Below are 19,363 nucleotides of genomic sequence, written 5' to 3'. Positions count from 1 at the left end.
GTGATCTGTGATGGTCCTACATATGGCATCTACAACACAATCAGATGAACTTAGATTCTGTCAGGGATTTTCTCTATCAGATAAGAATGCCCATCCTACTTCTATGAAAGAGAAATGCTCTAGTATTATTGAATATATATTGTTTGATATTTGCGGCTGGAACATCTTGATGGGTATAGAAGTAGTTGAGAGACCTGAAAGTGATCATGATCCTCTAATGATCTCTAAACCTCCAAGTGTGATTTGTTTGATAATTTGGCTAGACCCTATGATTATGTGGCTAATTATAGAGTGTTATCAGATAACTGTAGAAAAAAGAATCAAAACCTAATGCACTAAATTCTGCTTACTGGGTTCTCTGACCTTGTGTCTGTTAAATCTGCATTTTGAGCTGCTTTCTTTATAGAGTTAGTTCATAGTTATTTCTTTTTTGGAAAATCTTTTTTATTGATCTTTTACTCTTATACATTAATGTTTCCAACCATTTATGGCATGTTCAGATATCATGACATATATATATATAAAGCTTATTTAGAGGGTAATAATCAATGTGAACTACAGAACTGATTTATGCACATTATTGTGTATAGTCAACTTCTGCATCGTTCCCATGTCGTCAAGGATAACATTAAGAGTGATTACGAGAAAACATAAAAAAACAACAGCACTTTGTGGATGTGAGAGGATTAGTGGGAACATCGACCAGGAGGTTGGTCGTAACTGAGCATGGTAAGGTAAGGGCATTTGCTATGCACAGAATTAAGAGCTGGGGCACTTCAGTCGTGTGTACATTGAGGGCATAATCTTACAGTCAACTGTTATTGTGAAGTGTATTGTCTGGGATAAGAACCATATTCGCAGCCAAGCGGGAAGTTGTTCAAGGTCAGTAGTGCAAGCTCAGTCAGGTGCAGATTATGAATTTGTGGGCTCCTATCAGCATCTGTTAAGAGTGTTCTGTGGAGGTGTCATCCATGCGGAGGGCTTTGAACTTCTAGACTGGTCCACCCAAGTCCAGTGACAGCAGGTGCTTCTGGAGCTCTTTGGCTGACTTGCATCTGAGGGCCTTACTTTCAGATTCAGTCCATTAGAGAGCTGAACTGCACTGCACTATCCAACCACTGAAGGAGGGGCACTAGCTTTACAGTGGGAAGTAATACAGTGAGTTGCCTGTAGCAGGGCTAAATCCATTGTGCGGGCTAAGGCTATGCCTTTTTTAGAGTGGCTGAATGTCCCCAGCACGCATAACTCCCAGATGTGTAAGTTATTGAGATTGGATAAATGGAACGATTGCTCTGCTATCGTCGCCCACAAATGCATTAAGTGCAGGGCATTCCCAGAACATGTGTCTCATATTGGCACCAGTACAACTGCCTCTCATGCCGGAGGCTCCAATGAAGTATTCATTGATCTTTGCTGGGGTTAGATATGCTCTATGCAGGATGTAGAACCTAAAAAGCTAGAACCTAGCATTCCTGGACACAGTAACAGACAGAGCTAAAATGTGATCAGGCATTTCCAGAACAAGTGTCTCCTATTGGCACTGGTACAACTGCATATCATGCAGGGGGCTCCCGTGACGTACTCTTTGATCTTTGCTGGTTTTAGGTTGCTCTATGCAAGATGTAGCCGTACAGCTAGAGCAGTCAACCTAGAAGCTCAGGGACCAGGTTCGAGTCTCAGCAGCGACTCTTAATATCCTGTAATTATGGACAAATCACTTAATCTCTCTGTGCCTAACAAAAATGAATGTGTCCTGACGGAAGAACATGGCGGCGGCACACTAGCTCGCCGCGGTGCTTCAGGTTGATCCCCCGCGGGATTGTCTCCCGCTGAGCAGAAGACTGTGAGAGTATGGGGACCTGAGTGAGGCGTGTTTCTTGGTCATGAGCCGCGGCGATTATTGAACAAAATCTTTGCTTACTTTTTGGAACTGATCCAGCTTTCATCTTTCGCTCCAATGGTGGTTGTCTGGCGAAGCGGCCGGTGCAGTGCGGGAGTCCTCGGTCTGTCTCCATGCTTTCTCACTCTCGATCTCGGTTGGAGTGAGTGCTGTGGCGAGGACGGCTGCGGGTGCGGCGGCAGAGGTAGCGGGTGTTGCGGGGGACGGTGAGGTCTCATCAGCCACAAGTAAGTTGCTTTTCGAAGCTTGGAACTTTGAGATCTGCTGCAGTCAGAGTCGCTTTGATTTTGATAGAGGAAAGTTCGAAGACATTTGCACTCCTCAACAGCCAGGAATTAGCAACACCTTAATACCTCCTTCACCTCCTGTTGAGAAGTGTTTAAGTACACCGGGCACTTAATTTAGTCCGAGGATCTGCATAGCCGCCCTGGAGCTTAGAAAGGGCAAAAGATTGAGGAATCTTTTTTTTTCTCCCCACAAGGGTACAAAGACAGCTTCAGAGCCTGTCACAGATGCTGAAGGAAGTGTGGTTTCAGCCTTTAAGGGAGACAGTCACGAAGCGCCCCAATATCCACAAGTTCCCGCTTTTGTCCTAGCAGTGGAGGGGACTCTTGGGCAGGAATTGGTTAATGTCAGCTCTATAGACCAGGCACTGTTAGTTAACACTCCCACTTTGTCTGATTTTGGCATTAATGCTGTCAGGGTAGGGGAACACTTACAGGCCCCCCTTGATAAGAATACTTCAGTCACTTTTGGTGCATTTAACGCATCTAACAGCTTACTTAATACCCCCAAAAGCGGGGCTAAATGTGGTCGAGGTCGCCGACAAAAAAAGAAGGCAGATTTAAATAAGGTCGGAACCTTAGAAGGGGGGATAGAAACAGGAGAAGTGACCAAAATATCATCCAAGACAAAACCTTCTTCGTATTTAAATACTGAATTCAAGCCCAAAATCCCAAGTGTGAGGTCCAAAAATAAAGCAAAGACCAAGACCAAGGAAGCTAAAGTATCACTCCCCGCAGGCTCTAAACTAACACCCTCACTCCGCGCCTATTTTAATGCCATTCCACAGATCCTATATCTTTCTGAAGGCTTAAACAGTCAAGGTATGGCGTCGACATCAGAGTGCAATACTATATCAGTTGGTAAATCATCCATACCAATGGATACAGTGCTGTCCGAAGAGTTGGTTCAAGCTAGGAATCTCCCTGATCAAACAATGGAAATGGTTGTAGCTACTGATGTAACCTCTGTTGTAGAGGCTAGTTTGCAAAGATCGCTAGATCCAGGAAGAGAGCCAGGTCAACCTCAGTCACAGTCACAGTCACAGTCGTCATTGGAGCAGCAATTGAGCGAACTTCAAGCTCCCACTACAGTTTATTTTGAAGAGGCTGAAGAATCAGATTCTACCGACTTGGGTGGTTCATCTGGGGGTCCACTTGAAGATGATTCAGTAACTTCGGCTCGACCCGATATTAATTCCCTAATGGTCTCTCCTCTAACCTTTCAAGCCCCTTTGACGGCAACCTCTGTACTAGAGATGTTCTCAGCCCTCACTGAGGAGCTAAGGAAAGGATTCGCTGAGTCTTCTGCCAATCAACAAGAGTTCAAAAATTATTGTGAATCCCTTGACAGTAAAATCGAAGGTCTCACTATAAGAACGGGAGTATTAGAAGAAACAGTTGGCATCCACTCAGTTTATCTGGATCAGGCAAGGCAGGATATAGTCAAACTTACAAAGGAAGATCTGGCTCTTAGTGAGAGGATGGAGACCCTTGAGAATAATGCGAGAAGAGGAAATATCCGCATTCTGAATGTCCCAGAAGGTTCCGAAGGGTCAGACATAAAGCAATACATCGTCTCCCTACTGAAGGAAGCATTGTCATTAGAACACACTACCGCAGAGTTGTCAGTTGATATCCAGAGGGTACATAGAGACCCTTTCAGACTTAATCCTCAGCGTTCTGAACCACGAAAGATTTTGGTTAACTTTCCCACTTACGTCTTGAAGGAACGTATTTTGAATATGGCCTTGAAGCAAAAGTCTTTGTCTGGGAAAGGCTTTACTTTCTTGATAAGATCAGACCTGTCCCGAATAACACTCGAAAAACAATGGGAATTTGGCAAACGCCTGGATACATTCAGAAGATTGGGGGCAACAGCCTAGCTGATGTTTCCGGCAGCTCTTAAAGTAATGCACAATAACAAGATGTATAACATTAGGTCGGTGCAAGCTGCAGATGAGTTGTTAATGGATCTGGGTAAACAGCCTGTTAGGGCTAATGTATAATAATGATCAGAATAACCAGTAATGAGCCATAAATGGGTTTGGATGAAAAGAACCTTGGCTTAAATCTTAGATAACTTCCTCTTTCTTTATCATTAAATTGCCTTAGTAAGTTTGATGTTTATTCTGTCATAGTCTTAATTTCGAAAACAATGAGCAGAGGCACATATTCCTGAATTGCACTATATACGCACTTAATATTCATTAGTCAAAAACAGTATAGCTGTAAAAAAATTATTTTTTCTTTTCTCTGCTTGGCTAAAGGGAGGCAGAGAGGAAAAGGAAAAAAAAGGAAGAAAAAAAAAGGGGGAAATAGAGGATAAAAAAAAAGAGAGACAATAATCTTCTCATTCATTTAGGTCTACCTACCTGAATAGTTAGCGGTTAGACTTTTCTGTAGGGGATCAACTGGTGGGGCACTATCTACTGGGACTATGTTCCGGTTAGATAATTCAAGGGTTCTTCACGGGGGGGGGGCTCTCACCTTGAGCGGGTGAGTGCACAGGGGTGGCACAAATATAAAATGTCCTCAATAACCAGTATGGAAATTTTTGGAATGGTAATTCATGTTTTACATATCTCACATATCTTACATATAATTGTTGGATACAAGCATTTAACAGTATTACAAGTATCTCTTTCTGATGCAACGCCAATCAAGTTGTCCTATCGGTTAAGAGATGAGTAGTACAGGTCTCCTTTCCTGGAACGTCAATGGCCTGCGCACAAAGCCCCGTGCAAATAGAATTCTACAATATCTGAAAGAATCGGCAGTGCAGGTCATGGTGTTGCAGGAAACCCATCTTACGCATACTGAAATGTCGGTAATAATTAAAAAGAATAGATGGATCGATTTTATGGTCTCTACCACACAAACATCCCACACAAGAGGGGTTGCAATCATTTTTTAAAAGGGAGCCAAAGCTAAGCTAATCTCACAGGTTGTAGACCCTTCTGGTAGGTGGGCTATAGCGACAGTTCTTATTGCTGGGGTTTCAATTACAATAGTTGGCTATTATGGTCCGAATCAGGATGACCCCATGACATTGGAAACAATTTTTTTGCAGTTACTATCAATATCTGGACCTATAATTTTAGCCGGCGACTTTAATATTGTCTTGGACCCCATCTTGGACAAGTCCCCTAATAATCGCTCCAGGGTTTTGTCTAAAACCAGATCCTTTTTTTTAGATGCCATGAGACAGCAAGGGTTCGTTGACTTTTGGCGACAAAGGTCAGGAAACCAACAGGGGGTTTCCTACAGGAATTATAAGTATCACCATAAGTCAAGGAAAGACTATATTTCAATGACCCAAAGATTGGTCGATTCAGTTAAAATAATAGAATATCTCCCGTCACACCTCTCAGATCATTCTGCTGTTAAATTGGTGATAGGACTTGGTAGTAAAAAACCTCGACTGTTTGGTTTTTTGATCGTTCCCTACTCACTAATGAGGAGGACATTTTGTTTTTAAAAACAGAGACACGTAACTTCTTTCTATCTAACAAAGGAACTGCCTCTGATAAAATTATCTGGGACTCATATAAGGCAACATTGAGAGGGTTGATTGTTGCCAAAGTAGCCTTTCGGAGAAAGAGTTACAACGAAACGATTTCTTCTATAGAATCAAATATGGCTTGTGTTCAACAGGAAATCGACCTAACCAACAGATCTTCGAGGTCGATATTAGATCCCCTACATAACAAATTGGCGACCTTGAAGGGTACCCTAGCATCGACTCTGAGTTTGAGGATCCAACAGAGATGGGAAGCCAGCAAGTTGGCCCACTTCGAATATAGTGAAGGTGCAGGCTAACTGCTGGCTTGGATGACCAAAGTAGATCAGGTCCGGAACAACATTGCATCTATGAAAATAGGTACCACTAATATCTCTTCAGATGATGATATTAGGGAGGCATTTAGGGAATTCTTCCAGGTTATATATAAAGAAGACAAAGTGATATTGGTTGAGTCTGTCAAGAGCTGGTTGGATAATATTACTCTACCTTCCCTTTCTCTAGAACAATCCCAATACTTGGATAGCCCCATTACAGAGAGTGAGGTGATATCAGCTATTAAGAAATCTAAGAAGGGGAAAGCATCGGGTCCCGATGGCCTTCCGGCTGAGTTATACAAGCTCTTAGACTCAGAGATTGCTCCTTTCCTTACAAAGTTGTTTAACCGAATTCTCTTAGAAGGAATGTCTCCTCCAACATCTTGGGATGGTGCCTCTATTACCCTCATCTTAAAACCAGGTAAACCTAAGGAAGAATGTGGGTCGTATACGCCAACATGCATTCTGAACGTGGACTATAAAATGTTTACCACGGTTTTATCATCAAGATTGGCCAATATCGCACCATCTGTTCTTCATCTGGATCAAAAAGGGTTCTTAAAGGGCAGACAACTATATGAACTGACCTTTGATTTAATTGGTGCCCTAGATATAGCAACATCTAATAAGCTCCCATTGGCAGCCCTAACGCTGGACGCAACCAAGGCCTTCGACAGGGTTAATTGGGTGTACCTGTCGGAGGCCTTGGCCAAGTTTGGTGTGGGGGATGGCTTTCGTAGGGCGATCAGTCTCCTGTATAGCAATCCCTCTGCATCTCTTCTCGTTAATGGACAATTATCAAGCCCTTTCTCTATCACTAGGGGAACTCGTCAGGGATGTCCGCTCTCCCCCTTACTTTTTGATTTTTACATCGAGCCTTTTGCACAATATCTACAGGAGGAGCCCGCCATTAAACCTTTTCATTATCAAGGCTGGACGAGGAAGGTGGCATTATATGCCGACGATGTACTTATCTTAACATAAGAGGCCGCTACGGCTCTCCCTGTCATAGTGAAACTGGCTTTCGCTTTTGGACAGGTGTCGGGGTACGAGATAAACGCAGCCAAAACCGAAATGCTTATTTGGAATGATGAGAATCCACCTATAGAGCCTCATCCCAGCACCTCAATGCGTTATTTAGGTTTAACAATTGTAAAAGATATAAACAAAATAGTCCAAGCTAATTTATCCACAGTACTTAAAGACTGCCGTAAGCTTCTTCAATCCTGGTCACATCTCCCCCTCTCACTAATAGGTAGGGTCAATCTTATCAAAATGTCTATTCTGCCACAGATTTCTTTTTTATTTAATACCATTCAATTATATTTTGATCAAAATATCTTAGCTAAATTTCAATCAAATGTTTCATCTTTCATTTGGCACAACCATCTTCCACGAATCGCCTGGAAAAAACTAAGACGGTGACGTGAAAAGGGTGGGTTGGCGGCTCCAGATTTAAAAATCTATGCTAGGGCCTTTCAATTATCCCACTCAAGGATGTTGTTGAAGAATCCCGACTCCTCGGGGGTGGGTATGATGTATGCAGCAATGTTGGAGGGGGAAAATATCAATCATTCTAGTTTTCTTTTTAAGTTTGGAAATCCTAAGTTTAAAAAAATAAAATAAACTGAAGACTCTACAGGGTCTTGCTCGAACATGGGCAGAAATCATGAAAGCTATAAAAGTAAACTACTTTTGCGAAAAAAAAAACCGTTGTGGGACCTGCCTGAAAGTCCTGTTTGGCTTGATGACATCCTGGTAGTCCCTCTGAGGGAGGAGGGCATGGAGGTTTGGGAGGAACCTTTTCTACGAGGGAGATCTATTTTCATGGGATTATTTGCAAGCCAAGATTGGCCCTAATTTTTCACGCTTCAAATATATCCAGATCTATAGTTGGACAGCAGCCTATAAAGCATCTCCCGCCAATAAAAATGAGTTCAAACTTGGTGGACATAGCCCTTTTATCTCCGACCTACTAAACAGAGGTCCAGAAAAGAAAGAAATATCTAGATGGTACAACTTTATTATGGAGGAGGCAGATGGAGACTTTGTCTTGCCAGAGTCACTATGGGGTTCTGTTTTGGTGGATGTGAATTTACAAACGCTTTGGAAGTCTTCTTTCGAGCTCTTGTGGAGTATCCTCAAGCCATCATGGCTTCGCAGAAATCACATCTTTACCCTCTATAGGGCGTATTACTCCCCCTCAAGACTCTCTAAATTTGCAGGAGGTCAGACAGTGTCTTGCGCAAAATGTGGTTTGATTGCAGCTTCGGATACTCATATGTTCTTGGAATGCCCAATACTAACAGTATTTTGGCAGGATATTAGCAACTGCCTCACTGAGTCTCTAGGAAGACCTGTCACAATGGATGTGCCTTTGAATATTTTGGAGTGTTGGAAGGAGTACAACATCTACCTAGATGTTTAGTTTTTTATTCCATCGTGCTCGCAAGAAGAGAAATCTGCAGGAAATGTAAGGACTCCTTACCTCCCACCTTTAGAGACTGGCAAGACTCTGTATTGTGGACCTCAGTCACAGACTTGGCTAGATCTGGTAATCGCAGAAAAAGGGCATTTTGGCACCTACTAAAGTGGCCTCAGTGATGTATTCGGGTTTTTTTTTCCCCCAGTCCAATGATTGATCTCCTAATGTGCTTTTTTATTCAGCACCATTGGAACAGCCGCTACCCGGTTCATGCCCGGCCCCCATTTGGCTGCTAAAACTACCCCAAGATTTGCTGCGGGTTGGCAAATTAGGACCTAGTGCCTCTTTGGATTACGGTGGAAGTCTGTGGGATAGTCGGCCTTCAAGATATGTGTCCCCTACAGTTTAAACTGAGTCAGTTATTCTCCGTTGATTCCTCTTGGCACTGGTCTACATGGTGGTTATGAGGACAAAAAAAACCAGAAAAAATAAATAAAATAAAATGAATGTGTCCTTGTAACGAAACTGGTGCTCATATAAAGCGGTCTAATACCCGATGTCTTGGGTCTAGTTTTCGCTATATAAAACTCTAAAAAAAGAAAGAGGTAGAACCTAAAAAGCTAGAACCTAGCACTCCTGGACACAGTAGCATAGAGAGCTGAAATGTGATTCCATTCAGCATTGTTAAATTCTTTACCCAGCTCTGCTTTCCATTTACCAATTAGTGCTTCCAGAGGGACAAGCATGTGTGTGGTGAGTTCTTTAGATATCTACTTGACTATGTGAAGCCTGATGCCCATGGTAAATATCGTTTGTAGCAACTCGTGTGATGGAGGTTTGTCCATGGTGATGTACCAGCACTGTCGGAAGCTATGGGCCAATGTGCTATAGGCCAAGAATTGGCTGTGTGGTATTTCATACTGCTTAATTAACTTCTCAGAGGTTATCAGGTGTCCCTCCTGGAAAACTTTACCTACAGTGACTACCCCAAGGGTGCACCATCAACCAAGACCAGTGAGAGCTCCACTTGTCTGGTGTAAAGCAAGCCTGAAAAGGGGATTGCTGGTCCATACGGGAGGACTGGTGCAGTGAGCTTTAGAGCCTGGCAGTAAAATTGCTGAGTAACCCGTAACAGTGCAGGGGATTGGCAAGGATATTGACTTACTGGCCAGAAAAGTTGGAGCCCTCTGTACAAAGGCCACTGTTGTTCCATTGCAGTATCATGCAGGCCTACATCCAAGGCCCAACAGCAAAGTCTTTGGAGTTGGGAGGCAAGAAAGTAGTGCTTAGGCACTGTCAGGCTGCCCCAGTCGTGGGTTGTCAAAGTTTAGCCGTAGCCACCCTGAACCGGGCATTGTACCAGATCTCGTCACCCAGAAAAGTATCTAGGGATGTGAAAAACTTGATGGTCACAAATAATGGCAGATTACTTAAGAAATGAAGTGCCATACTGTAGAGAGCACTCTTGCCCATTACCGAGGCATCCTCCAAAACAACACTTGGCCCACAAAAGCTGCAACAGCTTGCATCATTTTGCCATAGAGGAGATCTTGCTTAGTTTGATAAATGTAAATGCCTAAGTAGCGAAAGGTGTGCTGTTGCCAAGTGAGTGCACCACCATCCATGGCCAACTTCATCCTTGGAGCCGAACATGAGAGTGGGAAAAGGCAAGATTTTGCCAAGTTGACCTGCAAACCAAACAATATTCAGAATGCCTTGAATGCGTCCACCACATTGGAGTGGTTCTCTGTTGTGTCCTTTAGATACAGCAACATGTCATCTGCGTAAATCGAGACAGCATGTGTTCTATCTCCCATGGGGATGCCCATGTTTCCTTGCTGCCACGCAGATGAATAGCAATTGGATATTTAAGGACATGCCAGCCCTGCACAAGCATGAAGATTTAACTCTTACTAAGAGATTCAAAAGGTTTCTCCTGACCGAGCACCAGCTGATCTGGGAAAGGCCTGTTGCGCATCTCCATTACATGGCATAAGCACAGAATATTGAGGAACATGTGTTACCCCAGCACAAACCCATTGTGATTGGGTTGGACAAACTGGCAGATCAGAAGAAGTAATCTGTACACCAAGATCCTTCTAAGCATCTTGTAATCTGTGTTAAAAATTGCCAGCGGCGGTAGGACCCTTGCTCACTGACCTCCAGTCCAGGTTTCGGAATGGAGACCAATAGGGATTCTCAAATGGTTGGGGTAGAAATCCTTCAGTGTTTGTTGTATCATACAGCTTTTCCAGTTTGGGGGCAAGGAGGTCAGCATATGAGCAGTAGAACTCCACGGGGGTCCCATCGGGCCAGGAACAAATCACGTCTTTTATATTGGCAGTAGTAATGGGCACCTCAAGGCTCACCCTTTGCTTTAAGAAAATCTGCAACAGTTGATTTCTGCATAGATAAACTACTATTTCGTGGGATGTGGAGCACCCAGGGCAAGAGTAAAGTTTCTGCTAGTAGTTCAAGATGGCCTTATGCCATTGATGTTGTATAAGGTGCAAAGTATCAGTGGCAATCCTGATAGAGTAAATTAGGCATTGTACACTCTCTTGTAGGGTGAGCCAGTCCAACAGCATGACAGGTATGTCTGCCACTGCGTGAGTCCTGGTGGTGTAGGCCGAATAATTGACACAGGGTAAGCATTCATGAAGCTTGTCGTGTCTGGTACGGGTCTCTGCAAGCAGGTGATTAGTACAAGCCTGTGTAGTTAGGTCACTCTATAGGGCAAGTAGTGACTCTTCAAACACCTTTAGGTGTGTCTGGGTGGTGCTCCTGGTGCCAGAAACTGGCCCAATGCCATGTTCCTGGATAGACGCATTAAAAGCTTCTGATTTAACCGAATTAGAGGAGGCAGTGCTCAAGGTGAAGTCAACATATTCAGCTATTTTATTCTTTAAAGCAGAGCAGAAGGTGGTGCCACCCAGGATTGTTGGTTCCATGCACAAGGTGGGAATCAGAGAATGTGGATTTCCTAAATTCATTCTAACTTACCAGGGATTTTGACCTGTCATAGTGTGGCTCAGGTGATCCGCATGTATGAATTGGGTGCATAGAAAGGAGGAGCATAGTATTCTGTCCAGTCAAATTTGAAGGTTGTGAGGTGGAGAGTAAAATGAATAAACCCTCATATCATCAGCATTGCGGTAGCAGCAGGTGTCATTGATGTGTCAGTGATCTAACCAGTTCATGTGAGCCCTGCCTTTGTGTGACATGGGAGCCTGTGGAAAAGGCAGGAACAATCTATCAAGTATGATGTCTCAAATACTATTAAAATCCACCCAGATTGTTCATTTTCAGTTATTTGACAATTTAAACATTTTTCTAGTAAATAAACCAAACACAATTTAACCATTGTTACCAAGAGAATTCATTGTTTGATAACCAATATGAATCTTTTGAAGTCAATAAAGATCACAGATACATTTGCTATAACCTAGACTTGTTGATACAACCACTTTAAAATTAATGAAGGCAGGGTGGGAGGAACTTCAATATAAAGATCTCCTGGATGCTGTTAGAAACAAAGCTATTAGAGCATATTTGGCAAATCATAGCCTATATCAGCCTAGTGACTAGTGAATCTGAGACCTATATTTATCCTATTGTCTGGCCACAGCACTTTCCACACTTTATTCAGAAAAATCTATTTTAACTTTAATGTTTGTGTTCATACTCAATACCTCCCTGCTGTTTCTCTACATGATTCTGTACAATTTGCCCTTCAGGGCACCCTGAAGGTCATTGCTGAACAGAAACCTGAAAATGCCCCAAACTTGGATAAAATTCCAGCTGATCTTTTTTGCTCTGAACCTCTTACATGGGGTGCATTTACGGGAGCCGAGCCTCAATATTTTACTGAATCCGAATATTTTGATGACCCCAAAATTTACATCTGATGGCTCAGCTCCACCACCCTTGATCTAGCAATAAGAGTCACCACCCTTCTTGATATCAGGCCCAAAATATTAGCAAAGTAAATCAAATACTGACTGGGACCACTCAAAGATGGAATTCTAGATTGAAAGAAAGGTAAAGAGTTGTATTGTAAAAATCTGAAAATAGCCAGTACAGAGAAATTCAGTCAGTGCCATTAAGGCTTAGGTACAGAGCACATAGTCAGAAATTAGAGTTAGTTCAAGACCCAATAAGCAGCAAAAGTCCTAAATGAAATAATCAGCATCTGTAAAGAGAACATCTAGGGATCTCCCTAAATAAATGGAAGGAATTCAATGAAGGGAAAATGGGAAGTCTCTCTAAATTCTAACTGTCAGATTCCCAAGGGTCTCCATCAGCATTTCCAGAGGAAGAGAAAAGTCTCAACCTAAATGGATAAGAGTCCAGTGCGGAAAACAAAACATCTCTGGCTCATCCCCCAGACCAGGATTTTTATACACATTTTACACTTAAACAATGAGTAAAACCAGCAAATTTAGCATATCTTTACTAGCGATCACATATATTGGACAAATCAGAAACAGAATCATAATTAAAGGTCTTATAACACTAACCCATGTCTAAGGTAGAGGAAATCTTACATTAGCTCCCACAGCAAAAGCAATCCAGAGATTTGCAGCATAATACGAAACATTCTCAAAGACTCATACTAGCGTGCAACCAAACCTGCACCAGAACTTCCAGTGCAGGTGTTCTTTAGAAAGATACATCAAGAACACGATGGAAAGTTTAATTCAAAATACATGCTCTCTGAGTAAAGAATAACCAATTACATCCCGGCATTCTGTACTCCTTGAAAACTCGGCGAGGGAAGACTCGGAGGGGAACATGATTGGGAGGGGTGATGAGCAAGATGAGCAGAGCTCTAGAAACAGCATCCATCGTAATAAAATAGTGTCTGTATGAAAATGTGGCATAACTAAACTATATTAATAATCACACTTCTAAGCACCAGAGTTAAATCGTTTGTAATGTAATAGTTAATTCTTTGGTTATGACTATATTCATCATAAAAACCTTTCGTACACACAAATTATTTGTCACCCAAATTTGCTCATTTTATAAAACTTTGACACATACATTAATTTAATTTGTAATGCGATTGCACCGGAGCACCTTCTCCAGATTCATCCATTACGTAATAATGGGGTAACCCTGAGATCCGAAGGACCTGGGTACAAAGCAATACTGAAAACAATGGTCCTGATGGACAACAAAAGTAAGCTAAAACAAATAATATATCATAATTGAATTTCAATGAATACAAAGTAAATATCGAAAACAACACAATTGCTTTATCAGAGGAGGGAAGAGAACACAAAAATATAAAGAAGAAAACATCACACAAACTGCAATATATTCAATTGCATGAGATTCAAATTGTAATAATAATCAACAGTGTTCATTCACTATTTACACATAACAGTCACTCCAAAAAACATAACAGTGTGCTTAGAAACTGTGCTTGTGCATAAGTATTATACAAAAGAGAAGAGAAGGGAAAGACCCAAGCGTATGTAAAGTTTTTCACAACAAAAGCCTGTTTGTAAATAGTATTATATAATAAAAGTATAATTCCACTAAACAGAGGTCAGTGCTTCAATCAACATTCCCTCTCTGTGGCGAGATTATCCAATTCAGGTGGCGCAAATTGTTCATGTATCGACCCAGCAGAGGGAGAAAGGACCACTTGGAGCCTCCAGGGCAGGTCTTCATCAGGACAGAGGAGCGTCTCCCCCAGCCTGGCCCAGAGCCAGCAAATGAAAAAGAAAACTATGTTCTAGCATCATTTTATTTTTCATCTGCCGGCTCTGAGCAAGCTTGTGCAGGGAGGGTTCGGATCATGGGGAGGGAGTGCACTCCATAAGTGCGCATATGTCTTTGGCCGGCCGTCTCAGGCCGACCAAAACACACATGCACCCTTAGGTTTCTCCAGCCCAGCTGCATTGAACAGCCAGGCTGGAGAAGCCCACACGGATTCCCTGGTCTGAGAGGATCGTCTTTCAAATCCCCGTGCTGCTCTCATAGCATGAGATGAGCATGGGAATTGCACCAGTAGTCCGTGACGCGGCCCCAGTGCTTGCTGGGACCAGGAAGGGCGAGGCGCGATGCGGGAGGCAGGCGGCAGCTCCAGGTAAGTGGTTATTTTGTTATTTTTTATTATTAACCCCCCCACATGCTCCCCATGCCCCCTACACCCACCCCACCACCTCTTTATTGTGGCGGCCGCCACTGAAGACAGTGTACTTAGATAAGGAAGGGTCAACTCAAACGGTTAAGCATCAGTCAGGTGAGAGATCTGGATGATCTCACATGGAGATGTGGAAGGCCAAAAAGGTTCCTCCTCAGTAGGCAAAACAGATTTGTAACTCAAAAGTACAGGGCTAATCTGCATGATTTGGTGATACACACGGGAGCCTCTCGCTGAGTGAATCAGACCAGGTTCTGAATTGATGCAATGTATCGCTGTAGATTGTCCCGGCCACAATGTAACAAGTGGTCTAAGAACCAAGGAATTGACTCAGAATACTGAGCACATCTAAACAGCATGCAGCCCTAACTTGCTATACAAACCTCAGCGCATAAATACCCACAGGCTCCTTCCTGATACAAAGTATCCTCCATGAAGGTTTCTCGGCTGAGATTCACTCAAAGAGAGGCTCCCGTGCTTATCACTTAATCATACAGATGAGCTATGCGCTTTTGAGTTATGGAATCTGTTTCCCCTACTGACATTAATGTGTTAATTAAATTAAAACATATTAATTCGAATTATATGTTTTATTTAAAATATAGTATATTTTGTTACAAAATATGTTCATTTAAGTTATTTTTTAAAATTCCTTTTAAAGATTAGTGTACTTTTAAATTAAGTTTATGATTCATTTAAAATAATATAGTAATTATGTGGAATGGGCGGGGTGACCATCAATGTTGCCTGGTGGTCCCTCACTGGAAAGGCGTCCGGGTCAGAGGTTCCAATAACAGACCCAGCAGAGGCTACGCCAGTGTAAACCTGACACTCTACAACTCTAAATAGAGCGGGGTAACCTCAGGTTTGGCGGGGTGTGAGCACCACCATACTCAAAATAAGGCGATTAATCTGGACTACACGCGTTGTGGAGCTTGAAAGTGGTGTCTTTAATCACTAACAAATGCAGGTCAAACAATTTAGAGATGTGGGGCTGTCACAATATAGAATTGACTCCCTGGGGGGAGGCAACAGGGCTGTAAGCCTCTGTAACAATTTGGAGAATTAGCTCATTGATTCCTGTGAAGGGCAGTTGTGAAATATGGGATGGTGTGGATTTGGTTAGAAGAATTCTTCAGGTAATGTCTTTTAGGGCGGATGCTGAATACAGAGAAAATGAGGCTAAGCAGAAATTAATGTACTCACCCTCCCATTATAGAGGGTGTCAGATATAGGCCTTCAACAAACCATTTGCTCCCTGTAGTTAGACCCAGTAAGCCAAAATACAGAAGCTGAGGCCAGAGCTCAGACCAAGGGCCCGATTTAGAGTTTAGCGATGGGTACTCCATCACAAATGTGATGGACATCCTTTTCACCTTATTACAAGTGCATTATATCCTAAAGCACCTGTACTAAGGCAGACGGGATGCACATCATGTTTGTGACTGAATAACCACCTGCCAACCTCTAAGTCAGACCCCACATCTGAGACTAACTTTGACCTTCCGTTTCCTGACCTGATGTGTGGTGTCATGAATAGGAGAAATGTGCTGACTTCTCGATAGAATAAAGTGGACACCAGGAAAGAGGTTCACAAAGCATTCTGTGAATCATAGCCACCTATTTACCTTCTTCCATAACCTGCATCATCGATTAGTTGTGAGTTTCCAAAAGAGGATTAGACAAACATCAAGGGGAGACACGAGCGCGATAGGTGCTTAAGCTGCACAAGGGTGGTACCTTTACATACATCTGTAAAATCGGATTGGGACAACACACCAGAGGGTAGCCGATCACAATCCTTAGCAGGAGTGCTTAATGAATACTATCATCTTGTTAGGCTTCAGACAATGCTTCCACTGAACCTTATTATGAAAATAATACTACACCCTATCACTCATGCATGGACATAATCCTATATGATGGAGTGAAATGCTGGGATCTAAGAATAGGTAAACAAATATTAACCATAGTAACTTCTGTTTTCTTAGGTCAACTGCCCATTCAGTTATATGACTTAGCCTTTTTCTTTTCACCTGAGTCCAAACATTGATGTAGCGCATAACCTTTGACAAAGAAATAGTAACAAACATCACAGTATTAGAATGTCTGCGAATGGGCAAAACATTGAAGCGGCTGTAGCCACTTATTCTCTGGGTTTTCTAATCCAAACTCACTTGAAACTCTAGCGTGCCTGCTCTTGTGCCATCTACAAGGTAGATGTCCCATACATAGAACTGAGTATGTGGTAGGACTAACAAAACATGAATTACTACAGTGAGTAATTTTTACTTTATGCTGACAACATTGCCATGAAGCAATTGATGACATTTCTAAATGGTTTTCTCTCTTACTGTTTTCTAGGTGGCCACTGGATACTATTTTATGTGCTAACTCCAGTTGGCATCCTACTGTTTCTATTCTGCCTAGTCTGTGGCATTGTGCTGATGCTGAGACGCCGGAAAGCCAGAAAAAAGGACACCGCTGGTGGGCACTGTGTCAACAATGTTACAGATGCTATCAGCCTGATCCACAATCTGACCAGAAGAGACCTTGAGCCGGTGGTCAGCGAGGAAACACAGCTCAATGGTAGTGCTGACCTTCTCTTCCCTGCAAAGAAAACAGACAGACTGAAGGACACATACATCTTTTCAACCAGCAACCTAAACAAACTTGACATCTCAAACCTGGAACGTGAGAAATTAAATAAACAGCAGGTAGTCATCTGTGATAACTTGAAGCTCTAAGAAACCAGAACCTAAGGTTGATTCAATTTCGAACTAGCATTCTTCTTTGGTCCCCACCCAATCTGGGATGTAGAGCAGTGCTGCCATGTGGATTGTGGACCTAAAAACTCATAGTGACCACCGGGATGGACCATTCTGGCACTGGCTGGGATAGTCCCATTGAACTCTCTTGGCAAACAAAGGAGACTGTAGGAAATGACTATAATGGACTTGTTGTGAAGCTCCAATGCCTTTTATTGGACTAACATAAGAATTAGACAAATCTATTACTGTTCATGACTTTTCTTTATTTGATGTCGCCATGGTGTGATGCTAGTAAGTGTGACTGAAAGGATGTGTGATTGTAGATTTATGTTCCAAAGTGATCGCAGTAGTATTCTGTCTCCATGCTCATTTGATTTTGAGCCTTCCATGGAGAGACAGTTTTGTCACATACCACTCAATCAGAAAGCCTGACCTTATCATTGAGTGGCCTCCCATTTTAGGTACTGCTCCATCAAGAGACCCACATGTATTGATGTGAGACCTCTATCAAATACACAGCTTCCTCCCGATACCTACTGTTCTTTGGGGACATTTTCTTCTCACAAATTTGAGCACCAATGGAGTCAAACACAAGCTTGAACAGACTCACTATGTGCACACTGGTTCATCGATGAATCCAGTTGGCACACATTTTACACACACATTCACACAAATACATGCACATGTGCATGTGCACATCCGCACATGCACACACAAATTGCTTACTGATGGATCACAGCCCTTACATGAGGGGACAGGCCTCTTTCATGAACTTTCACTTTGTTAATAGCCTCCCTCACAGCCATCACTGCTCTAATATTGAAGCATAAAGTTATTATTAAGGACTCTCCCTCAATCCACCTCTGCTCCAGTGATGGAGCCTGTTCCTTCCTTGGGGAAATATCCATTCATCATATCACTCCATTGATGAAGTCCACTTAGTCATAGCTTTCTTGTTATTCTTTTTGATTGGACCTTGCTGTTACAGTCATAACATAGTGGAACACAGATATGCCGTAGATTGACAACACTCTGAACCAGTCAACAAAGATGGTGCCCAATGCCTCTGCTTTAAGTGCACCTGCCATGGAGTCAAAGCCTGCCCTTTAGGGACATCCATATAAGCACTGATTCCTAATAAAACCGATCCCCAGTCTGCATCCCACACATTGCTCCAGTGATGGATCTCCATTTAATGGACTAAGAGTGGCGCATTGCCTGTTTATTCAGCCTTCACATCATTAGAACACTACTGCTGGTGGTGTTTTGTTTTTTCATTGTGTAGGACTCAACCAAGTGTCCTAAGTGATGTTTGGTGGTTGTTAGACTGGCGGCCCTTTTTGAATGCTGGCAACATCTCATGCTGCCTTGTGGTGCTTCCTTAATTTGTATTACGGGTATGCAATTTTTTGTGTATTTACATTGTGATCTTCCTTGGGTATGTTAGAGAACTGTTTTATCTGTTGCTGTTGGGCACTCTCATTATTGGATGATGAAATAGGGATCTTTTCTGTCCACAGTGTCTGGCTCAAATTTCTAAAACAGAGGAAGGGGTTGGACTTTTGTGTCCCCTGAGGCCTTTCTCTGCGATTGGTAAATGTACCTGTGTAACAAGTGTTTGATTGTTCAGTTCCAATGGGATAAGCAACAAGGTTCTCTGCAGTCCATACACCCTGAATTTGCACAGTGCAACTCTTTACTTTCTTTGCTTGTGATGTTGGTACAATGGGTCCTTGTGGGGTCTGCACAGTGGGCGAAATGCTCCTGTTCCTTGCTACTCAGTGGTCTCATTTAGACTCATCATTCATCAAATTTCAACCCACTGCTGTCCATCTAGCTGTTTCTGTCTGTCTGTGAATTGACCTGTTTCTGTGACCCTCTTAGCCCTCTAGACTAGCCTCATATTTTCGTGTCTCTCGGATTCAAATGCTAAGTTGCCAGCATCCATGTTGCTTGCTCAGTTTACCTAACCTTCAAGGTTAGGAGAGT

At 42.6% G+C, this 19,363-nt stretch overlaps 1 protein-coding gene across 1 annotated transcript in view; it reads left to right on the top strand.

The window, feature by feature from the left end:
* The window catches only part of LOC147692109 (protein jagged-2-like), a 746,472-nt gene extending 728,848 nt beyond the window's left edge, over window positions 1-17,624 (top strand). Inside the window, exon 14 of the mRNA XM_086938407.1 lies at window positions 16,968-17,624. Within this exon, the coding sequence (XP_086794533.1) occupies window positions 16,968-17,350 (383 nt within the window). The 3' untranslated portion in view covers window positions 17,351-17,624. The remainder of the gene's footprint in view (window positions 1-16,967) is intronic.
* Window positions 17,625-19,363: the final 1,739 nt, after the last annotated feature.

This window comes from Lissotriton vulgaris, chromosome 9 (assembly GCF_964263255.1).
Source record: "Lissotriton vulgaris chromosome 9, aLisVul1.2, whole genome shotgun sequence".
Classification (NCBI taxonomy): domain Eukaryota; kingdom Metazoa; phylum Chordata; class Amphibia; order Caudata; family Salamandridae; genus Lissotriton; species Lissotriton vulgaris.
This window is presented reverse-complemented; position numbering and strand designations above follow the sequence as displayed.